This window comes from Enhydra lutris, unplaced genomic scaffold, assembly GCF_002288905.1.
Source record: "Enhydra lutris kenyoni isolate GAN:26980312 unplaced genomic scaffold, ASM228890v2 scaffoldscaffold14, whole genome shotgun sequence".
Taxonomy (NCBI): Eukaryota; Metazoa; Chordata; class Mammalia; order Carnivora; family Mustelidae; genus Enhydra; species Enhydra lutris.
The window spans coordinates 39,533,559-39,558,837 of NW_019154098.1; the positions used below are offsets into that span (position 1 = coordinate 39,533,559).

The 25,279-nt window shown below is 46.5% G+C and overlaps 1 protein-coding gene across 1 annotated transcript in view; it reads right to left on the reverse strand.

Annotated features, from left to right (window-relative positions):
- Positions 1–8,665, reverse strand: part of LOC111146598 (matrilin 2) — a 120,508-nt gene extending 111,843 nt beyond the window's left edge. Inside the window, exons 1-2 of the mRNA XM_022502221.1 lie at positions 8,605–8,665; positions 6,873–7,039 (exon numbers count right to left, since the gene is read on the reverse strand). Of these exons, the coding sequence (XP_022357929.1) occupies positions 6,873–7,017 (145 nt within the window). The 5' untranslated portion in view covers positions 7,018–7,039; positions 8,605–8,665. The remainder of the gene's footprint in view (positions 1–6,872; positions 7,040–8,604) is intronic.
- Positions 8,666–25,279: the final 16,614 nt, after the last annotated feature.

Genomic DNA, 25,279 nt, shown 5'->3' on the forward strand with positions numbered 1-25,279 from the left:
TCCTACTGTCCCCTCTACCTCCCTGTCTGATCCTGCTACTCCACCCCACCCGCTGTCCTGCCCCCTCTCCCCTTCTTGGTCCTACTGCCCAGCCTCCTACCTGATTCTACTGCTCCACCTCTTCTGTTTCAAAACCCTCCTTAGCCTCCAGATTATGGTTCCCCCTCGGCTCTCCCACCTGGAGAAAGTGAAAGAAAGCCAAGGATTGCACTGGGAGGTTCAACCACAGAAGCCAGAGAAGGGACATCAGGAAGGCACGGGAATTAGTTCTGTCATCGCATCCTAGATGAGACCTGAAGATCACTGACTTCAACCACCTCCTTTGGTAGATGAACAAACCAGAGGACCCAGAGACTTGCCCAATGTCATCTGCTAAGCATAAGTGGAATCATGACTACAACTGTCCACATGGGGATGAAATCAGCCACCTGTACGTCTCATCCACTCAGTCATTCAACAAGCACCGAGCTTTACTGTGGGCTGGACCCAACACCAGGGCTTGAGGTCCACAGACCCCGGGGTAATCAGCAGCAGCAGCCTCTCCAAGTACGGATGGGCATTTCATGGTCTGCTCAGAAACTCCTGGTCAGGGAGCAAGCTCGAGTGTGAGGTGCCTTTTCCTTTGTTCAAACATACCTTCCCTAAGCCATGCAACTTCTCCCTAAGAGGGGTGGGGTGAGAATGGGCATCTTTTCTTCCTGGGTTTGCAGAAGCTTTGACAAGCTTGCCAAATTGCTTAGCTTCTCTGAGCGTGGGCTTCCTCTCCTGAAAATGAGATAAACCAATAACCCCCTTGCAGTGTTTCATCTTTCTTCTCTCAGATTCAGTGAGCTAGCAGAGTCCTACTCCCAGCAGGGGCTCCATAAATGAGAGCAGCCTCCCAGAGGTGCTCTGAGACCTGAGAAACCATCTTGATCTTCAAAGGTTTATAGTCTGGTGGTAAAAACAAGGCAAGTCCAAAAATATCCAGAGTAGGAATCCATCTTGGGTAGGTGCTGCTCTGACCCCTTGGAAGATAAGGCAGACAGGGTTGACCACTTAGCAGAGGACCCGCAGGGGGCGTGGCCCATCCCGGGAGGGTCCTGCCTGGCTGCGAGAGGGACAAGTGGCATTTGGACTGGCCCTGACTGATCACTGACCTTGACCAAGGAAAGAAATTCCAGGTAGAAGAAAGAGGCTGAACAAAGCCCCTGAAAGCTCAGGGAAGGAGACAAAAGTTCAAATCTTGATAAAGTGGCTCCAGGGCATATAAAGCCTGTGGCCTCAAGGGGTCTGTCACTCCAGGAGCCAGAAACTCTGATTGCCTGTGGCATCTGCTGTTCCTCCCTCACTGAGGGTGCCAACGCGTGTCAATTAGGAGGATTGTTTTAGGATGCTGAAATTCATATACTGGCAGCCAACCCCTGAAAATGTTAATTATTTTCAATTTAGGCGAAAACCTCGATTGGCAAGAGAGTAGGACATTCTTACACTCAATTCTCTTGGCTGGCCCCTTTCTTCGGGCATGTTGCTAATTTCGCAGGTTTCAGGTCCTTATGTGAAACACATTGCATTCTCACTAGTATTTTGATGTCAGATTTTATTAGAAAAGTATGCAAGAATAGAAATAAGTCCCTCATAAGAGCTGTGATTTCCAAGGAACAGAACTTGGAGCTGTATACGGTGAGTTTTTGGAGTGTCTCCATTAGCTTTATTTTTAAGTAGTAAATTAACTGTTGTGAAAAAATTTCACTGATTTTGTAGCCCTGACCTCTGGAATTTTCCCTAGAGAGTATATGTTGGTGGGGGTAGAGGGGGTGCATCGGGGAGAAGGGGTTCAGCTCCCCCCATCCCTTAACCATATTATGGGGCTAGCCTCCTTTAAAACCTCTACCTTCCACTTAAAACACTCTCTCTTAAATCACAAACACGAACTCTGTGTGGGTACTATTGCTCCAAAGGTGTATGTGTTACAGGGAAGAGAAGAGGTTTAGAGGTTAGCAGAAATAAAATGAGCGAGGTTGGTAAATTTAGAAAAGAATGCGCATGTCAACAGGACCTTGTAGAAGGCAAACAAAACAGGGAGAGCCAGCCCACAGAAGCGGAGTTGCTTTGTGGACCCTCGTTCTAGGAGAGAGGAGGAGTCCAGTAGAGTGGGAGTTTGGGCAAAGGGTTAAGGTTTCCAAAAGCCTGATAAGAATCCTGCGGCTCCCCTGGCAACAGCTCTGCCCCCATAAGGCAGTGATAGAGTAAAGAGAAAAACTGTGCACAAGCAAAGCAGACAGTAATTGGGGTGGAGACAACATGACTTCTGGTGCACCCCACCTTGAAGGGAGCCTAAGGAGGAGTTGGGAGTTTGGGAGGGGATGTGCACCACTGATAAAGAATGAGGACAGAGGGATGAATCTGGAAGCTTTCGCTGGCTTACACTCTGGGTACAGCCCATCCTGCAGCCCTGACTCCACTTGCTAGCCTGGATGCCTGGAAGGGACTTGGAGCTGGAGAATGGGCTCCTTCATTCTCCTGATGGCCTGTGCATAGAGGCTCTCCCTGCCCTTTGCCACGGCCCAGGAAGGATGAGGATGTCCAGATGGCACAGTGAATGGAAAGAGGGTCAGCAGTGATCACTACCAGGGCCCAAACTCTTTGTTGGAGCCCCGGAGACCCCGGCCCTCAGTGATTTGGTTCCCTCCTCCAGGCTTGTCTCCAGCTCACACCACTCGCCTCATGGTGTGGCAATCCCCCAGAGCCTGACCGGGTCCCACCTGACGCTCGGGCCTCAGTCCTCCTGCCCGCTCATCCCTCAACGGGGGAGCACTGCTTTCACCAGGAATGCTGCCCTAAACCAGCTGTTTTCCAAGGGTGGTTTAGGGGTCCCTGAGGGTCCCTGAGGTCTCTTCAAAGGGCCCATGAGGTCAGAACTATACCCATAATAGTACGAATGTTTGCTTTTTATATTACTATTTTCCAGTGAGTACACAGAGCATGAAAAGTTTACTGATGTGGTTTTCATTTCCACATTGCAGCTAACCTTTAAGAAACTACCATTTGCCAAGTTTTGGTGTTATCTCAAAGAAGAATATCCACAATTACATGAAAAGGAGATTAAAATGCTTTTCCTTTTTCAGACTACGTTATTTGCGGGAGACCATATTTTCTTCATGTGGTCCAACCAAAACAACATTTCATGACACACTCAATGGACAAGGTAAGAATCCAGCAGTCTTCCGTTAAGCCAGACACGGAAGAGATTTGCAAAAATGTAGAAGAGTGCCACTCTTTTTTAACTAAGAAAAGGTCGCTTTTTATGCAAATATTTGTATGTACGTTAGGGGTTATGTTGTGGGTCTCTTATTGTTATTTTTAAATTAATTAACTCATTAAGGAATTTTTTTTTTAAATTCTCCACTTCAGCTTATGACCCAGTAAATGTCAATAGATCTTCGGGGTCCTCAATAATTTTTTACTGTAAAGGGATCCTGAGACCAAAACGTTTGAGACCCACTGCCTTACACTGAGTGAACGGCAGGCCGTGTGGAGCTGTAGGGTAGCTAATGTCATTTCTGCTGCACATCAATGCACCGAATTAACGATCTTTGTCCATGCCTGTCTCCCCCACTACACCTGTGCTTCCTGAACCCACAATGTCTGCCACAAAGCAGAACTCGATGAACGAAGGATGTGGAAGTTAAGCCCACAGGACACACATCACCCCAGACTACCGCCTGGGCTGCCTGCAAACATTCGTAAGTGGGGCACATACCTACATGCATTATTTTTTTTAATTGGCTCAAGTTGTTACTGGAACTCTGATTTGACTTTAGACATACAGTATAATTTTTTTTTAATCAAAAAATTCAAATGAGGAATTAACCTAAGAAACAATTCTGTTTCTCTGTTAAAACTTTTGGAGACATCCTTGCACGTAAGTACCTAGTGAAATAAGTCACCCAGGGTATACGTTCAATACAGACACAATGATTTGCCATAAAAGTGAAATGTGCCCGGGCAATGTTTAGAACATCGAAAACAAATAGCTGAGAAAAGCAAACGCCCATAACAGGGAAGATACAATATTCTGAGAATGAAGAGGAAATCAAAGTATTGGGGCAAGGACTCCAGTGAATGTGGCCTCTGCGTCTTTGTTCCCTGTCAAAGGAAGACCAAATGCAGATGACATTTGAGAATACAGGCCAAAGCTGTGGTTTTTGCCTTCCGGTTTCATGATTCTCACTCAACCACATTCACGGGTCCAGCAGCCCTCCAAGCATACCTGGGAGTGGCCAATGGCCACTCTCTGGAGTGAGAAGAGGCGCCCTGTTCCATCCTTCTTGTCTCTGGCACATTCTCCAGCAAAATGAGGAATAGGAGGCAATACTGGACGTGGGGCTGATTTCAGACGACGAGGGGTTTCTACTTCAAAGCCTGAGCTTGGGGTGACAGAGAGGGCAGTGAATGCTGACAGCTAGCTAGGGAAGATGCAGTGTGTGTGGGTGGGGGGAAGGAATTTGGGGCCAAGAGGAGTATGTTTTTCCAGCTAAGTGTGTGGTGGCTCATTCTGAAAGCCCCATCAGAAACCCAACTAGGGGGGTGCCTGGGTAGCTCAGTGGGTTAAAGCCTCTGCCTTTGGCTCAGGTTCTGATCTCAGGATCCTGGGATCGAGCCCCGCATCAGGATCTCTGCTTAGCGGGGAGCCTGCTTCCCCCCGTCTCTACCTGCCTCTCTGACTACTTGTGATCTCTCTTTCTCTGTCAAATAAATAAATAAAAATTAAAAAAAAAAAAAAAAGAAAAGAAAGAAACCCAACTGGGCAGTTGCGGCTGGTGCCATATGAATTAGGCATTTTAAGTTTTTTTTTTCCCTCTGTGTGTGTGTATGTGTGTATGTGTGTGTATACACATACACGTTTATCATCTTGAATTTGTTTTTAAAAAAGCCCTTCTGCGTACTAGACATGCCCCAGTCCAAGCCACATCTGCAAAGGTCTTTATGCTGATGTCACTATGGAAACACATTCTCAGAAGACTAAAGACAAGAAGGCCCAATATCATGGGGTCATCATTTAGTGAAAGATTTTAACCTCTCAAAACAGAGTGTTTGATCACTAGCCATCAGGGAGATTCAAATTAAAACCACATTGAGATACCACCTTACATCAGTTAGAATGGCCAAAATTAGCAAGACAGGAAACAACATGTGTTGGAGAGGATGTGGAGAAAGGGGAACCCTCTTACACTGTTGGTGGGAATGCAAGTTGGTGCAGCCACTTTGGAAAACAGTGTGGTGATTCCTCAAGAAATTAAAAATAGAGCTTCCCTATGACCCTGCAATTGCACTACTGGGTATTTACCCCAAAGATACAGATGTAGTGAAAAAAAGGGCCATCTGTACCCCAACGTTTATAGCAGCCATGGCCACGGTCGCCAAACTGTGGAAAGAACCAAGATGCCCTTCAACGGACGAATGGATAAGGAGGATATGGTCCATATACACTATGGAGTATTATGCCTCCATCAGAAAGGATGAATACCCAACTTTTGTAGCAACATGGATGGGACTGGAAGAGATTATGCTGAGTGAAATAAGTCAAGTAGAGAGAGTCAATTATCATATGGTTTCACTTATTTGTGGAGCATAACAAATAGCATGGAGGACAAGGGGAGATGGAAAGGAGAAGGGAGTTGAGGGAAATTGGAAGGGGAGGTGAAACCATGAGAGACAATGGACTCTGAAAAACAATCTGAGGGTTTTAAAGGGGCAGGGGGATGGGAGGTTGGGGGAACCAGGTGGTGGGTATCAGAGAGGGCACGGATTGCATGGAGCACTGGGTATGCTGCAAAAACAATGAATACTGTTACGCTGAAAAGAAATTTAAAAAATAAATTAAAAAAAAACAGAGTGTTTGGGGGTTCCCCTGGTCTCTGATTGTAATTCTGAATGCTGAGGTGAGCAGGCAGTTGGGCACTTCTCTCAATAGCCTTCGTAGGGGGTCAGATTCTGCCAGCTGGCCACCAAGCTATAAAACACAGCTTCAGAGAACTTCATAGAACAACAGCTGTCATAAAGCTATCACTCATTGCCTCCCTAGAGTTTACATTTAACTTATTTTCTCCTCACAAAAATATTCCAAGGTCAGCATTAACATTCCCATTTTTATGGATGGGGAAACTGACCTCAGAGGGACTACACCACCTAAGTATACACACGTAGTAAGTACCAGATCTATGCCAAAACCCATTCTCTTTCCACGGGCCAACCTTCCTATTACCTCCACACTTGCGCTTGCCAGAGCCTGTACTTACAACCAGCTCCGTTTATCCACACTCTGTATGTTTTTAGGATCTCTCCTTTCTCTTGCAGAAAGAGAAAAATTCACCTGAAGAAAACATGTCCATAAGAGAACCCCGATATTTTCTACTCCAAATATCTTGATTCCATTCACAGTGTCCCCACCTCTCTTCTGAGGCTGCTCCCACCTTCCATGAACCCACCTACTCGTTTTCCCACGCTACCATGCAGGGAAGCATTATTAACACGGATTAGCTGGACAAATCCAATTAAAAATTCTCCTAACACCTTTGTTCAGAGAAGTACCACCAGGACCTTTTCAAATCTTTTCCTTGACCTTTTCAGATCTTTTCCTTGCATACCGGAGAAAAGTCATGAGCCTCAGATTAAATGGAAGGGTCTGAAATAGAAGGGTTTCAATTTCATTTTGAGAACCCCATGCACTCATTGCCGATGAGATCTACTCCCTCTGCCACCCCACCCCATCCCCCAAAACCCAGGGATAAGAGAGCTTCCCTACTGACATGTGTCCATCCCCTGGTCTGAAGGTCCACCCTTAAGCACCTCTTCCTATTTGCTTCAGAGGCAGAGCCCCGATCACTCACCCAGGAGGGCCGTCTGGGGGTGGGTCCGAGCGTGTCTCCCTCTGGAGATGGACCTTGAGGGGGGCCGCTCCCTGGCCTCAGCGGGGAGGAGAAGAAAGGTCTGTCCGAGCACCAACAGAAAGCAGCCCACCAGCATCTTTTCCATCTTCGAGAAGAGGAGGGGAAGCCTGTGACAGACACAAGAGGAGAAGGGAGCAGGGTGAGATTTCCAGGTCTCCTTGAACTCTAGGCACTGCAGACCCGCTGTGCCACCTTTTCAGTATCAAACGTGCCCCTTGTCCTTAAAATGTCATTTATGTGTTTAATCCTTAAGAACCCAAGGAACTTCCATTGGGAGGTTCCTGAATACTCTTGAGCAGGGCAAGCATATGAAAATTTTTCATCACTTTGTTCTCTCTGAGACTGAATGGAAAACTTGACAGGGAAAAAAAAAACTAACCTCAGGTTTCTCTTTAGTTATTTATTATCAATTGTTTATAATCATATTCCATATCTTGGATTTGAAAAAGGAAAAAGTCTATCAGAAGATTCCAAGTACCATTACTCCTTCAGTCTGATAATAGTGTATCCTACAAATTAATATATATAAATTCCCAAGGCATTCAGGTCCGGCGGACACAAGGTAGCATCCCATAGCGAGCCTCCCAGCCTCCCTGCCTCCCCCACACGTCGATGAAGAGGCAGCATGGTATAGTAGGCAAGGGCCTGGACTCCGGCACCAAACCTCCTGGCTTTGAATCCCAACTCTGACACTCACCAACTGTTTAAGACCCTGGCCAAGCTACTTAACCTCCCGAGTCTTGTGGGAATATGGGATACTATTAGTTAATTGAGTGAGTTAATACATGTAACTGAAGCATTTAGCGTAGTGCCCGGCACACATGGGGAGGTGGGGACAAGCAAATGAGCAAAGGAGCTGGGGGACCAGAAAATAGGATCAAACCCAGTGTTGAGCAGGAAGCTCTCGGGTGCATAAAGAACTCTAACTCTGAGTTGAGCTCCAGGTATCCCCAGGAGCAAGGGGCTTAGAACCAGAAGAACCCTGTCTACCAGGACAGCACTGCCTTTACCCATTTTCTGTATTGGCATAGCCGGTATAGAGGATCAGAAGGATTCTAAGCAGGGAAGTGACAGGGTCAGAACCAGGTCTTCCCAGGATAGCCAGTCTCAACGTTTCACATGGGATGAGAAAGGAACTTGGCCACATGGTGAGTGACATCAAGACTATTCTGTCTGGGGGCACTTGGGTGGCTCAATAAGTTAAGTATCTTGACTCTCGATTTTGGCTCAGGTCATGATCTCAGCATCGTAAGACCGAGCCCCATGTCTCGAGCTTGAGATTCTCTCTCTCCCTCTGCCCCTGCCCCCCATCCACTAGCCACCCCCACCCCCTGCTTGCACTCTTTCTCTCTCTCTCAGAAAAATAAATAAATCCTTAAAAAAAAAAAAAAAGAAAAAAAAAGACTGTCCTGACTGGCAAAACCTCATGGAGAAGGCAATGTCCTGAGACTAGGTTTAAATTTCCCACTTCTACGCATATAACGAGTGTCATTGCAATTTATTAATTTACATAACTTAGGTGGGGAGGAGGGAAGACTTAAGGTGGAACAACATTTAAGTAACCTCACCCGCATATAAAATCTTTACTGAGTTCTTATCTCGTGCTTGGCAATTGCACCCAAATGACTTCATTTTATCCTCATGCCTATCTTGCAGAAATCAGAATGATTACCTCTGCTTTTTAGAGATGAGGAAACGGAGGCTCAGAGCAGCTCACTTGATCAAGGTCAAACAGCTAAAGTAGCAGAGCAGGGATTCAAACCTAGGGTAAGGAGGTCAATTTACCAAGTCAGTGATTAGCAGAAAACCCAATGAGCTACTACTGGTAAAATCCCCAGAATACAATTCACGAAAGGGCATGGCTGTTTCGCTGTCAGAGGCAGGAACAAGGCAGGGCCAGGGCAAAGACCATTTCCCAAAACTTAAAAAAGAAAAAACCACCTGCAAGGAGCCTGCTTCTCCCTCTCCCACTCCCCCTGCTTGTGCTCTCTCTCACTCTCTTTCTCGCTCTCTCAAATAAATACAAAAAATCTTTAAGAAAAAATAAAAATAGCAAGTGTTTGTACAGCCCTTCTATGTGCCAGGCACTGGGCCAAATGCTTAATTTAAGTGTATTAAGTCATTTAATTCTAGCAGTGACTCAGAGAAGGTTGGTGATTTACCTAAGGTTATGCAGCTGATGAAGCCGTAAGGCTTGGGGGCATACAGGCTCATTCCTGAGAACTACAGCCCCCAGCTTTTTAAACAGATTAAATTCTTCACTAATTAGATTGGCCCCTTTTCATAGCTTTAACTGTGAGATTCCTTCTGAGAAAAGGAACACTTAGAAGATTGTGCCTCTTTCTCTAGTCTTAAACCTACTATTTACTTTCCAGCTTCCTGGTTATTTATCACATTTTATATGACTTTATAAGTGTGTTATGTCATTTATATGTGATTTATTATTTTACTGCTTTCTCCCTCCTCCAAACTGAGAAAATACCAAAGCCCCCTTTATTTATTTTCAAACGTATACAACATGTTCTCTAGGCCCACTTCCAACCTGACATATTTGCATTTAAATCCAAACATTTGGAACATGATGTGGTGGGTGATTAGCATTTTCCAAAAACAATTTCATGTGGTTGGGGTTCCTGCTGATTTCAAGAGGTATTTGTATTTTCAAATCACCATCACTAACCAGAAGGCACTAAGGATAGGGGAAGGGTAGGGAATGAAAAATAAACAGAGCTTGGGGCCCCTGGCTGGCTCAGTCACTAGAGCATGAGACCCTTGATCTCGGAGTGGTGAGTTCAAGCCCCATGTTGGGCATGGAACTTATTTAGAAAAAGAAAACACAGAACTAAGCACTTCTAGGTGTCGAACACTGAACAGATTACTCTTATCTTCTCTGTGCCTCAGTCTCCTAATCTTTAAAGTGGGAATAAGAAATACACCTGGTTGTTGTAGGGATTAAATCAGTCCATATATATAAAGCACATAGAATAGTGAATGGCACATAGTAAGTGCTCAGTAAGCTACTTGTTGTTCTTATCATTATACAATCAAACCAATTAATATAAAGTACACAATGGTCATTTTGTCATATTAAGCCATTTAACACACATGAAATTAACATTTATGCTTATTTATTTATGACCAGCATAATAGAACGATGACATACAAATACATAACTTAAAAATAACACTAGCATCTGAAAGTATTTAAAACTTTTCTTTTTCAAACTGCAGTGGCACAGCCAGTCACAAGCTGGTCAAAAAGATTTGCCCAACATTTCTGATCTGTTATTTATATCCGACTGTATAAACTCTTGTAAACCCAATAAGAAGAAGACAAAAAACCCATCTGAAAATATGTGAAATATTCAGATGGTCACACCAGCACAGGTGACCAACTGTCCTGGTTTACCCAGAACCGTCCATGTTTTTGCACCAGAAGTCCTGCATCCTGATAAACTCCTCGGTCCTGGCAAGACTGAGATGTTTCCTCTTGCTACCAGCAACCTCACTCCTCGGAATTTACCCAAAAGATACAAAAACTCCTCCACACAAAGACTTATACTCAGATGGTCCTAGAAGCTTTATTTATAAAAACTAAAAACAGGATACCACCCAAACGTCCACGTGTTGATGAGCGGATTAATTAACTGCGGTACCTCCATACAATGGAATGCTACTCGGCAACTAATGGTTGAATCTTAAAAGAATTACACTGAGTGCAAGCAGCCAGACACAACAGATCACATACGAATGAGTCTGTCTATGGGACATTCAATAAAAAGCAACACTACAGGACAGAAAGCAGATCCGTGGTTCCAGGGTCCTAGGGGTTGGAAGAGAAGATCAGCTACAAAGGGACATTAGGGAAATTGGGGGGTAGGGGTGGAAATTAAGTGTTTATATCATGATTATGGTGGAGGATACATAGATCTATACATCTGTCAGAACTCCTCAAACTGTCCCCTAAAAATGATGAAATTTATTGGTATGTAAGTTATACTTCAAAATGCTGTTTAAAAGAAACTAAAGGGATAGGGGAAAGAATATTGTACACACGCCCACATAAAACCAATACGACAATATTAATACAGGCAAGATAGACCTTTTTAAAAAATCAAGTGACGGGGCGCCTGGGTGGCTCAGTGGGTTAAGCCTCTGTCTTCGGCTCAGGTCATGATCTCAGGGTCCTGGGATCGAGCCCCGCATCGGGCTCTCTGCTCAGCAGGGAGCCTGCTTCCTCCTCTCTCTCTGCCTGCCTCTCTGCCTACTTGTGATCTCTGTCAAATAAATAAATAAAATCTTTTTAAAAAAAATGAAGTGACAGTGAAACAAGAAAAAAGAAGTCAGGGCATGGAACCCTTATTCATAATGTTGCTCAGCTGAGCACTTAGAGCTGAGAGCATTTGAAGGACGGGCACCAGTTCTAGCTGGGAAATGGGCTGATGCTTGAGAAACGGGTCCTCTCATGTATGGGCATAGGAGGATGGTTGCGCTGGGAAACAGAGGTTAATTCAATCTGAACAGATTCCATGAAGCATTTAGGGGCACAGAAAGAATATCTTTTAAAAAATACAACAGCTTTGAGTTTTGTTTTAACAGTGTTTCTCCTCTCCATGGGACAATGAGTCTTTTCATTAAGCTTTAACAAGGGGGTGGGGGAAAAGGGAGAGGAGACCGCTCTGACCCTCTTAGCCTTGGGTTCTTCTAAGTGTCCCCATTCCAAATAAACTGTCCGGCGAGTGGAATCGCAGCAGAGCCATCAGGATGTGCTGTGGGCCTTGAGAGGAGAGGCCCGGCCTGTTAGAACACCCTGCGGGATCTCAGTGCAATGACTTCTCTCTCTGGGTTTTAGTCAGCTGTAAAACGAGAGGCGTGGTGTGAGAGCCCTGTTTCTCAAGCCAAACCAGGCCACAGGCCAGCACAATCCTGCGATCCTAAAGAAGGTCGGGCATGACTTTCTACAAGGTGGTAAACTCTGTCTGGACAGGAAGAGAAAGGGGGGTAAGCCGTTACTATTTTTTAAGTGCCTACTATGTGCTGGGTAGTGACCTTGGGCATTCTGGGTATTATCATCTCACTGGATCCCTACAATCCTTCTGCGAAGTGGACGAGTTCCCAGTTTTATGCTACTCTCCAAGACACTCTCCCAGCCCTGAGAGCTAGCTAAGGGACAAAGCCAACTTTCTATCCCTGCCATCTCCCCAGCCGGAGGAACTCAGATTCTTGTCATAGCCGGTGCCTCCCTCCATGCTGTCCCCTTGGCCTGGGAGCCCTACGTTAACCAAAACTGCTTTCATTCCTCAAGGCTCAGCTCATTGTGTTACCCACTCCCTAAAATGTTCTCCAATTTTCCGAAGAAGGATTGATGTCTCTGTGAGACCCGAACAATGGGTCGGTTGTCCGCCCTAGCCCTCAGTTTCTTTTTCTTGCTACAAGATCTGTCTCCCTGCCTTGTCTGTGAGCTGACCGTACCTGGTCATTGCTGAATCACCCACATGCTGGGGGCCGAATTTAATAAATAAGTCTTTAGAAAATAGACAAATGTTGAACAAACACACTTATTGACCAGCAAAAGATCAATAAATATTGAATCAAACAGGTCCAATTCTGCAACTGACGACTGCCAAAGTCTCAGCTCATGTCTTTCTCTACATAGGATATTTGCCTAAATACAGGCGACCCCAATGGCTATCTCCTGTGACAGGAGGACCCCCTCCCTCAAATTTCTTGGCCAAGTTAAATACATAATTTTAAAAGGATATAGACGAAATATCAGCTATCGAGTCACAATAACTAATGCATCAACGTAGTCACAAATGCCTATTCAAAATGCTTTAAATTACAAAATAATATATCACTTTAGAAATAAGGCTTTTCTCCTTAAAAACGTTCCATAAAACAATGTTTGCAAATGCTTGCCTTTCGAACATCACTCTTTTCTCAACAGTGAAGATACGTTTTGAGTCTTCCAACCTCTCCACCTGTGTCTAAGTTGTCTGAGCTACAGAACTTTCCAGACCCGTATATGATGCTGTCCTTGGACAATTTATCTCGGGCCAGCAGCTGTCACTTACCCACGTAATATGAAGACATACACTGTATCTCCGCCACTTGCTCCCTCATGGTGTTCTTCTTTAAAGGATTGTATCCAGCATCACCCAATCCTTGCAAGTGGGAAATTGTGCCCTCAAGCATAATTACAAAATCTGCATCGATTTGTTTATTTTTGTGTCGATTTGTTTATTGTTTTGGTGTGTGTCTAGATGTACACAAAGCTAGCACATTGACTGAGAACATTTTGAACTAGTGTGTCTTCCACAAACAGCACTTTGTTTAAAATATTTGCTAGATTCCCTGTACTTTGAGAGAGTTTGCAAGGACTCAAAGGGCAATTTCCTCTTTCCTAAGGAGAAATTTTGGCGGGGGGTGGGGGGGGCCCCTCCGGGGGGGCCCTCCCCTCATATTTTGGTATATATGGTCATTCCTTCCATATCTTTTTTTCCCTTCCATGCACTTAAGCACCAAGTCCTGCCAATTTTTTTTTTCCCTCAGTGATGTCTTCTCACTCATGTCTTCTTCCCTTTCCATCCATACCGAAGTCACAGCCCTAGACCTTATTCCCATCAGAGAGACCACTGGTGGTTATCCCCCAATATCTTCCTACCTCTCCTTCTCTGGTAATACCCCCCACTTTCGGGCTGGATGTGTGATGGGCTGGAGTAAAGACCATGGTTCCCAGTCCTCCCTTCTTCCCAGCGTGACTACATGCTGGCCAGTGGATGGCCGCAGTCATGGTATGTACAACTTCCGGAAAGTGTCCTAAAGGAGGGATGCGGGATTGACCTCCTTGCTTTTTGCCTTCCTGCTGGCTGGAATGAGAACATCCTGGCTGGATGCCCAGCAGTCATATTGAACCATGACCCACGACGGACATGGAAGCCACGCTCTGTGGTAAAGCGAGGCACAGGAGTATTGGTCTCTGACCCCACTCACACTTTGGACTCACCACCTCCAGGCTTCTAGAATGCAAGACAAAAATAAACTTCTTTCTCTAAGCTGCCATTATTTCAGTTTTTTCTGTAAGTTGGAATGGAACGTCAGTCCTAATTAATAGACTGTTTCCAAGTCTCGCCTAGTGAATCCATTTAGCACCAGTGCTGAATTCAATCTCCCCAAAACACTATCATGCTTATCATGTTCCGGCCCAAAAACAGCCAGTAGCTTCCAACTTCCACATGCCTACAGGATAAAATCTGGAGTCCTTAGTTTAGCATTCAAAGCCATGTTATCTGGCCCTGGGTTATAATGCTGACCTCTGCAAGTCCCCCCACCTACCCCACCAACACACACACACACACACACACACACACACACACTCACACTCTCTCTCTCTCTCTCTCATTAACCCTTCAGCCGCATAACCTTATACAATGTTTCTTACTCTCTGCTGGTTGGATTGAGTTTGTAACAACAGACACATGGGTAGGTGGTCACCCCCTTTCAAAATGAACTGTGAATGGAAAGAACCCAAATGCTCCTTAAGAGCAGAACAGATACACTGAGGTAAAGTCATACATGGGATATTATACAGCAAGAGAAAAGAATGAATTACCACTTCATGCATTAACGTCATAAATTTACGAACAAAATATTGAACAAAATAAAATTCAAAGTGGACAAGGCTAATCTTCCATCGTAGGAATCAGGGTAGTGGTTACACTCTGGTGTCCGTGTGCAGAGGGAGGCATGAGGGGGGTTTGGGGTGCTGACGAAGCTCTACTGATTCATCAGAATGCTGGTTACACAGTCATGAAAAGTAATCCTGCTGTATCCCTAATTGTGGCTTCCAAAGTCCCATAATCTGGCCTTCAGGTGCCCAGATCAGTGTGCGTTCTGAGTTGTGCCCGTGCTACCCCCACCACTGACATCATCACTGCCACCAACTTCTGACAACGGCCCAAGCCTCTGGAATCCAGCCCAGCCCTGCCTTTCTCTCTGAGTCCCTTTCAGGGTCCTGCCAGGTAAGGCAGTGACGGCCGTCTGCCAAGCCACATGGCAGGGTTCAAAGATGACCTCACAGTCTGGAGCTCCAAGTGGCAACTGGTCCCTTGGAAGGGCCTCTCTGGCGCTGTTTACTAGCAACAGTGACGACATGCTCCATGCTCCTCGATGCTTCAGCCTCCCTCCTCCCTCCTCCCACGACCCTCCCGAGCTATCCTCACAGGCCTGTGACACAGGGCAGCCCTCCTGAGCGTCCCTAAAGACAGGGAGTCCCAGGAAAGCGTTCTCTTGAACACAGTGCCACAGACCAGAGGGCTGGAGATCCCGGGGGGAAAGCGCTAGAGACTCTGACCCACATGACTGGTCTTGAACTCCACCACTCACCCCTGAGTCTTAGCATGTCTTCTGTCACTGCATGCCCTGCTTCACACCCACCACCTGGTGCCTGCCGGCGTTGACACCCATCACACCCTATGGCCTGCTTTTCCTGAGACCCGAGCCTGTCTCTACTCCCCTTACCAGCCGCACCCCGGCCTTACTCCTGGCTTTCTTTTAGGCACCCGTCAGAGCTCTTTCCAGGAAAATTGTGGGATTCCCTTCTAGAATCTCCAAAGACCCTCTTATTTCTTTGCTATCTTTCAAAAAGCAATCATCTGTTTTCCTTTTCCTTAAATCTTGGGCCTCATCACAACTACCTCTTGCGGAACAGAGCTACCTGGTGCTTCCTGTTGAGAGCTTAGGGCATGACTAAGAGGAGGGAGACCCAACAGGGCTGGACGCTGTTACGGCGTCTCCAGTGAGCGAACCCAGGCCACACTGGCTCCCGTTTGCCTGGGTCTGGATGCTAGGAGCAAGGAACTCTGGAGCCCTGATTTATTTAAAAAAAAAAGAGAGAGAGAGAGAGAGAGAGAGAATCCTGGCAACTAGGAGGCCTAAGGTGGAATTCTCATGGCAGGAATAAAAGTATGGACAAGAAGTGAAGAGCCATAGATCTCTGCATTCTTAAGTGGATTCTCCTCCTCCTCCTCTTCTTCTTCTTTTTAAAAGGTTTTATTTAGGGGCGCCTGGGTGGCTCAGTGGGTTAAAGCCTCTGCCTTCGGCTCAGGTCATGATCCCAGGGTCCTGGGATCGAGCCCCGCATCGTGCTCTCTGCTCAGCGGAGAGCCTGCTTCCTCCTCTCTCTCTCTGTCTGCCTCTCCGCTTACTTGTGATATCTCTCTGTCAAATAAATAAAATAAAATCTTTAAAAAAATAAAATAAAATAAAAGGTTTTATTTATTTGACACACAGAGAGAGAGAAGAGCACAAGTAGGCAGAGCAGCAGCCAGAGGGAGAGGGAGAACCAGGCTTCCCGCTGAGCAGGGAGCCCGATGTGGGGCTGGATCCCAGGACCTGAATGGAAAGCAGGCGTTTAACTGACTGAGCCACCTGGGTGCCCCTCTTAAGTGGATTCCAAGGGACCAAGCTTCAGGGGCTAAGAAGAAACTTCCCAGTCCACTGTCCATAAACCCACTGTGGTATCTTGACATGGTTTTATGAAGCTGTCCCTTAGAAAGCAGGCAGGGAGAGCTGTGGAGGAGTGGTCCCCGGACTGGAAAACCCCAGTTAACCACATGTGGATTATCTGACCCCGTCATATATCTGCGGAGAGGCTATATTCCTGAGTTGGGGAGGATGTGACTGCTCATAGGAACTCCTTGCTTTTTCTGGAAAGAGAGGTAATAGAACTCACTACTTAGCTTTAGGACACGTCTAGAACTGTTCTAAGGACTTTAATCCTCAAGGTGAGGATTTAATCCTGCCCTGAAGGTATTAACATCTCCACTACACAGATGAGGAAACTGAGGCATAGAGTAGTTGGGTTACTCCGAGGTTACCAACCTAAGAGCTTCACAGCCAGGGTTTGGACCCAGACAGGCTAATGCCAGATTCTATGACCTTGACCACCGAACCCTACAGCCTCCCCTCTCCTGGAAGGCCCATTCAATGCACTTGGTGCAGATGCTTCCTGGCCCCTGATTCATGACAATTTGGAACTTGGTCAGTTGGGTTAGTTCAGGTTGGGGGCGGGGGTGTCTATTCCCGAGAAGCTACCTCCCTGGGCGTCCAGTCCTGGCCACCTTGTCTCCTCCCCAAACTGTCCGGGGTTTCTAGCAACTACCACAAAATGCCCTCTGCTTTTTCTCCCTTCTCCACATGGAGAGACAAGAGAGGACCAAGAACAAAATCCAGATAACAGGGCATGAAAATACCAGCCGACTGAGGGGAGGAATCCGATTCGATCTGGCCTGCCAGTAAGAAAGAAATCTCACTGGATGCCTGCTCAACAAGTCTCAGCCTCCCCGTCCCCGCAGCCGTGGGAGCCCAGGTCTGGAATGAGCGCCGCGGGGCACAGCGCCCCCACGGGGCACTGCGGGTGCGCCCGGTGCAGGGAGCGCGCCCCGCTCGCCCGGCCCCAGTGGCCAGCCTTCTCCCCGCCTGGGGGGTCCGGGCAGCGCCGCCCGCCGCTCGCGCGCGCCCAGCAGGGTCGGAAGCCTCGAGCCCCGGGGCGGAGGGGGCGCCCGGCCGGAGGCGCAGCGCCAAGCCGCAGGCAGGGGCCGGGGCTTGGCGGGCACGCAGGCCTGGGGCAGCGCCCGCGTGCGCCCGTCCGCCCTCGCTCTGCGGGTCTGTATGTCGGTCTGTCAGGCGGTCGGCCGGTCTGTCCGCGCCTCGGGGCGGCGGGGCCGCGCGGAAATCCCCGGGGAAAGCGCGCCCTGCTCACCTGCAGCCGCCGTCGCCGCGGGCGCCTGAGCAGCGAGACGGGCGCAGCCACCCGGGTCTTCGTCGCCGGCCTCCTCGCCGCTCCGGGAGGCGCCGTTCTCCTCGGGGGTTGCTCGCGGGAGCCGCGGAAGAAGCCCGAGCCTCGGCCGCTGTCTCCTCCTTCGCCGCTTCCTCCAAGTCCCATCCCAGAGCGCTCCCCTCGCTCGCTGGCTGCCTGCGAGGCTCGGGGCCAGCGCGGGAGGGCGGCGGGGAGGCGGCGCCGCGGCGAGGGTGGGGAGCGGGCCGGGCGGAAGGAGGGGTGTTGTCTTCGGGGATGGGGAAGGCGCGGGAAGGGAGCGGCGGCCACTGCGGCCCCACCCTGCGGGCAGCCGGGGAGCTGGGCACCCTGGCCGTGCGCCCTGCCTGCTGCCACCCCGCTCCGCTCGGTCCCCTCCGCCAGCTCAGGCGGGCTTCGGACTCCAGGGGTCCGGACCGCAGACACTGAACAACAGAGGCTCTGGGGGACTTGGCGGGGTAGGGTGGAGGGAGAGCATCTCCTGAGGGAAGGGAGGCATGGCAGGGGTACTGTGTCCTGAACTTGGGGTCACAATCTGCAGGAGGCATTCATCGATGATGGTGATGAAGAAAAAGTGGTGAGAATGGGGATAATTGGTGACAAGTGCCAGGACCTGTCTTGGCAGTGCCCAGAACATCCCACCAGTGCCAGTTCTTATTCACAGAACGTCCACTGGCCGGGGACCAGACCAGGCCGGGGTGGGGTGGGGGGAGTAAGGATGCCAGGACAGAGAGAAAACAAAGTTCCTACTCTGAAGGAGCAGAGAAAATCTAGTTCAGACAAGACTTTTGAAATTATGCGGGAAGATATTTCCAACTTTATAAGGTGGGAGAACATGACCTTAGAGGTCCCCGCAGAACTTCGGAGGGATGCAGATGACAGGATGGGACCCCGGCATGGAAAGGGCCTGGTGCCAAGCGTCTCCTGACCAGCCCCCATGAGTGGGCAATGTACACCAGGCCAGCACATCTCCTAAGGATGGCTCCAAAATTCTATCCCCAAACCACTAACCCAACACACCCAGGTCAGGTTTTAACAAGCTATGGGGGAGAGGCAGCAGAACTAATGAGTTTCAAAACCTTTGGAGGTGCCAGAGTCTGATAATTTAAGTGCTCTTGGCTGCCTTTACTCCTAACCATCCCTTCTATTTTATGATCGAGTTGGTTTCTGGAATATAAATGAACACCATATACAAAATCAATTCCTTAGAAAAGCTCCAGGAGCGGGGAGTAAAAATTCCAGTCATAAAGCGACAGGTTAACATACTCAAACCATCAGGCAACTCCATCGTGCCATACTGCAGAGAAAGACTCTTGGATTCATGTTCCTTTGTTCCCCTAACCTGCACCTTAGGCCCCCGGGGCACTCTTGACTGCCTGAGCAGGTCAGAAATCGATTCTTTGTTTATCTCTGGGAGGAGGTAGGTAGAAGTCAGAAAGCAAAGGAAAGTCTTCAGGAAATGTTTGGTCTCTGAGGTCTTGGATCCCACAGAAGAAAATTCTTCCTGAGTCTGGGCCAGTGAAAATCCCTTAGGAGCTGGGGAAGTCGAGTTGCAGTTTCTGGAAACTTGCATTTAAAATGCGTTGCCTTATTCCAAGACACCAGTATGTCCAGTAATCTATCAAGAAAACAATGGCTATTCCGAAATCCTTCCAAATTTTAAGGAATTCTAAGTGAGTAACTGATTCCAGGGACTCTAGGATATGCCAACTAAAATGGGTGTTTTTCTCCAGGGAATTCTGTCAGAATTCATCAGAATAGGAAATTTCTGTACGAAGCACTCCTGGGGCCAAGTCAAATAGGTCAATGAGTTGTTCTACCTTGTGGAATGATCCTCAGGTCTGCCAGAAAAAATGAAGCGTAAGTGAGCTCAGTGTCCTGAAATATCAAGTCGGAAAATATAGTGCCTTCACTTCTGGTCACCTTCTAGGTGAATGCAAGTTGATAACACCAGAGGCTCTCGGGGAGAACCCAGATTTACCTTTTCTGCCAAAGGCCTTGCTACCAGCTTAATGTACAGAGAATCTTATTCAGAAGAAGTATGGGTTTAAGACTTTCAGTTCTCGGGTGGCTCAGTGGGTTAAGGCCTCTGCCTTCGGCTCGGGTCATGATCTCAGGGTCCTGGGATCGAGCCCCGCATCGGGCTCTCTGCTCAGCAGGGAGCCTGCTTCCTCCTCTCTCTCTCTGCCTGCCTCTCTGCCTCCTTGTGATCTCTCTCTCTCTGTCAAATAAGTAAAAATAAAATCTTTAAGATTTTCAGTTCTCATGCAGGCAATCGTATGCCCACAGATAAGAATGAGAGCATGTAGTATCTGAAAGTTTAAGAGTTAGTTGGAATGGAGAGCCATCCAGATTCATTATACCTGGTAGCTCTACCGGGTTCAAACCTCAGCTCTCTATCTCCACATGTGGTCTATGGTAGCGTAAGGACTGGGGTGAAGGGGACACTATTTGACCCAGGGCTCACAATCATGACTAACCTCATAGAGAATTTTGACGTATGAATTCATCTGTTCCTTATAAACATTAAAACTTTCTGTTTTGTTTTGTTTTGCTTCCTAGAGGGCAGACTGAAATGAGACTATTAAATGGGAAGGGACCAGAAACCAAAGAGCAGATAGGTTGGTTCATAGACCCATAACCTAAAATAAACCTTGTACTGAATGGGTGAGGAGAAATGTAGAATTGCGGTCTCTCCTCCCTTACACTGTGTTTCTCAGTGACTGATGACGTTTGAGTTCCATGTAAACTGTTGGCAAACCACCCCCCCCCCATCAAGGAGAAGGGCAAGATGTCTTACCTAGGAGACACTTCCCATTTGGGCCAGCTGCCAGTTGGTTGGGACTGGAAGTTAAGAGAGGAGCATTGCGAGGCGGTGGCTGGGTTTGTACTCCAGCCCAAGGCAGTGCTTCCTCCTGGGCGTCCCATCAGCATGGACAGTCAGTTCCATGTCCAGAAGACCCTCCTTGAGGACAGGCTGGCTGATGGTACTCGACCCAGGTGAAATGATTTCTATAAAAAAAACAAAAACAAACTACTACCCCACCTTGGAAAGACAAGATGAAAGTGATCAGGAAAAAACTATAGCTGGTCGAAATTTTATTTAGGAAAACAATATATGTTTTGAAGAGGACTCACATGTTTATATGTGATCTTGAACTTGGGCCTTTTGCTCCTGAGGGCAGGGACCAGGCCTTCTGCTTGTTTTTGGATATTGCCCTATGCCACACAGTGGAGGGGAATGGGCTGCTATGGCCTGAACCTGGAGTTTAGAGCCTTATAATGTTTGTGAAATCAGGTTGATGAGGCTACCTGTCAAAACCCAGAGATAATAGCAGGACGTGGGGAGTTTCAATGCATAGGCAAGAGCGAGTGGAAATCTGACTTGTTTTCTTGGATACTGGCAAGGCTAAAACACTGCCTATCTTCCTGGAGACTAGTTTCCCCTTTCGAGTGGAGGATATGGACTTGCTATGGATAGAAGCATCATTCCGCTACTTCTTTCATCCTTAAACCTAGGAATTGCACTAAGTAGTCTGCTGTTAGAAGCCAATAGCCTCGGGGCACCTGGGTTGCTGAGTCCGTTAAGCATTAAGAGTCTGCCTTCCGCTCAGGTCATGATCCCAGCATCCCAGCACCGAGCCTGACATCTGGCTCCTTGCTCAGAAAGAATCTGCTTCTCCCTCTTACCCTACTCATGTGCTATCTCTCTCTCAAATAAATAAAAATCTGAAAAAAAAAAAAAAAAAAAAGCCAATAGCCTCATTCCTGTGACACTCAATTGGCTACTTTCTCTCAATGCCACTAATAAACCAGTGTCTATGTTGGTTGTCCGGTGTGAAATCAGATCGCAAGATCCTCAGGCGAGGACTGTGTGTGTCTGTCCCACTGAATCCTCCAGGATGCTAACAGAGCTCAAAAATGACTCAAGTATAACAAAAGTATCAGAAGTCAGGACTTCTCCATGTTCTCTCTTGCGGAAGAAAATAACTGGGATGTGGTTATTACTGGGGTTCAACAGAAGGGGAAACACTACAGACGGTCCAGTGGAAAGAATAAGGCAAAGCACCGGCGAGAGCCGCAATAAGTCATAAGATGGGGAAAAAAATCAGAGGTAGTGAAACAAAGTGACCAATTCTGTTGGGAAAGCAGTCTTTGAAAAGAAGCAATGGAAATGTCTTGACTCATTTAAAAGCAAGAATGGACAAAGCAATTCCCAAGTACACAAAGTGCCAGAACATTACTGGCTACGTGTATACTATACGAGAAGGCAAAGAGGTTGAGAAGAGGATGGAATAACCAAAGTTTTAAAGAGTTGAAAATTTCTTTCAGTTAGAGCAAAATGTCTAAGACAGCTCAGCATCCCTGGGCAGGACTAATGAGAGAGCCCTGCCTAGTACTGCTTCACCGTTAGCGCCAGCCTTTGCATGCGGGCAGAAGAATACTGTCAGAACCATTGCTGAAGATCAATTACAGGCATACTCAGAGATACTGGGAGTGTGATTCCAGATCGCTGCGGTAAAGCAAGTAGCACAATAAAGGGAGTCGAGCAAATTTTTTGCTTTCCCAGTGCATATAAAAATATTTTTATCTATTTTTTAACCCACTGAGCCACCGGGGTGCCCCCAAATTATATTTTTAAAAATGTTTATTTAGGGGTACCTGGGTGGCTCAGTGGGTTAAGCCTCTGCCTTCAGCTCAGGTCATGATCTGAGGGTCCTGGGATCAAGCCCCACATCAGGCTCTCTCGCTTCTCCCTCTCTGCCTGCCTCTCTGCTTACTTGTGATCTCTCTCTGCGTCAAATAAATAAATAAAATCTTCTTAAAAATAAATAAAAATGTTTATTTAAATTCAATTTAATGAACATATACTATATTATTAGTTTCAGGGGCAGAATTCAGAGATTCACCAGTTGCATGTAACACCCAGTGCTCATTATTTCTAGTGCCCTTGTTAATGCCCATCACCCAATTACCCCATCTCCCATGCATCTCCCCTCCAGCGACCCTCACTTTGTTCCCTATAGTTAAGAGTCTCTTATCATTTGCCTCCCTCTCTGTTTTTGTCATATTTTATTTTCCTTCCCTTCCCCTATGTTCGTCTGTTTTCTTTAATTTCATATATGAGTGAAATCATATGGTATATTTCTTTCTCTATTTCGCTTAGCATAATACCCTCTATGACTATCCATGTGATTACAAATGGCAAGATTTCATTATTTTGATGGCTGAGTAATATTCCATTGCATATTTATACCACATCATATTTATCCATTAAAGATGGATATCTTTATCCATCTGTCAATGGACTTCTGGGCTCTTTGCACAGTTTGGCTATTGTGGACACTATTGCTATAAACATCAGGGTTCATGTGCCCCTTCCAATCACTATATTTGTATCCTTTGGATAAATTCTTAGTAGTGCAATTGCTGGGTCACAGCTCTATTTTTAACTTTTTGAGGAACCTCCATACTGTTTTCCAGAGTGGCTGCACCAGCTTGTCTTCCCACCAACAGTGTAAGAGGCTTCCCCTTTCTCTGCATCCTCGCCAACATCTGTTGTTTCCTGACTTGCTAATCTACACTATAGTCTATGAAGTGTGCAAAAGCATTATGTCTAAAAAATGTACATAACTTAATTTTAAAAGATTTTATTACTAAAAAACACTAACCATCATCTGAGTGAGTTATAATCACTGATCACAGGACTCCAAAAGCATAAATGAGAAAAGAAAAAAAATAGATAAATTGGAATTCATCAAAATTAAAAGCTTTTGTGCTTCAGTGGACACAATGAAGAAAAGACAACCCATAGAATGGGGAAGATCTTTTCCAAACCATAGACCAATAAGAGATTTGTACTTAGACCATATAAAGGACCCATACAATTTAATAATAAAAATGCAGCCCAATTTATAAATGGCCAAAGTTTTTGAATAGACATTATGGCAAAGAAGGTATCCAAATGGTCAATATGAGAGTGAAAAGATGCTCAACATAATTTACCATTAGAGAAATGCAAATCAAAACCACAAGACATCACTTCACACCCACTAGAATGACTGTAATAAAAAAGTCTGGCCAGCGGTTCTACCAAAACCTGCGGGCCAGCACCTGCCCTGGCACCAGCCCCGTCCTATGGCCCTGCCATGAAACAATGAGACAGTTCTTGGCAGGCTACTGCCCCAAGGCACTGCACAGAAAGCAGACTGAAACACACCCCATTCTTCCCGTGAAAAAGGCCTATTTACTTGTCCTGGAACGTCCGCCCACGGACCGGGCTTCAGGTTTACCACACATCTAGAGGCTTTGGAAACACTCTCAGGGAATGCAGGTTGGGAGGACACTCTCCCTTGGCCTCACTATAGCTTGTCAGTACCACCCAGCAAGCAGCTTATACACTTGTCTGGAACCCCAGTTTTTGCAACTGTCACCAATGGAGCGCCTCCAGATCACCTGGTCCAGAGGCCAGCAGCGTTAACAATTCTGGTCTCATAAGTCTGCATATATTTGCAAACCTTAAAAGCTGCCACCTGAAGGACGAGCTTCCAGTCAACCTGAAACAAGGTGCTGAGTGAGATCCTTCTCTGGAACACTTACAGGTCTTGGCGTTCTCTTAACAACTGGGACCTATCAAGAATAAATCAGGCTGCTCAGACAATCACAAAGTTTCAAGAGACAACCAAAAGCTAGGGCAAGGTTCAACAACAAGTTTCATCTCCTAGACAAGACCATGCCTTCAAGATGGAGAGGTGACTGTTTCATCAATACACAAAAACAAACACAGAGAGTCAAGCACAATGAGGAAACAGAGGAATGTGTTCTAAATGAAAGAACAAGATAATAAAACTTCAGGGAAACACCTTAATGAAGCAGAAATAAGTAATTTACCTGATAAAGAGTTCAAAGTAATGGTCACAAAGATGCTCACCACGCCTGGGAGAAAAATGTGGGAACACAATGAGAACTTCAACAAGAAGAAAATACCGAACAGAAGTCACAGGGCAGAAAAATACAATAACTGAACTGAAAATACATGAGAGGCATTCAGCGGCAGACTGGATGAAGAAAGGATCCACAATCTAGAAGACAGGGCAGTGTAAGTCACCCAAACAGAGCAGCAAAAAGAAGAGAATTTGAAAAACTGAAGATCATTTAAGGGAACTGTGGAATGACATTGAGTGGAATAACATAATAGGGGTCCCAGAAGGAGAAGAGCGAGAGAAATGAGCAGAAAACCCAAGTGAAGACATAATGGCTGAATTCACATTCTTCTCAAATGTCCATGAAAAAAGACCGGAAATAACAAGTGTTGCTGAGGATGTGGAGAAACTGGAACCCTTGTACATTGCCTGTGGGAATAGAAAGTGGGGCAGCCACTGTGGAAAACATCTGGGCAGCTTCTTAGAAAGTTAAACATACAGTTATCACATAACCTGGCCATTCTACTTAGGTATATACCCAAAAGAAATGAAAACAGACGCCCACACAGAATCTTATACACAAATATTCATAGCAGAATAATCCATAAT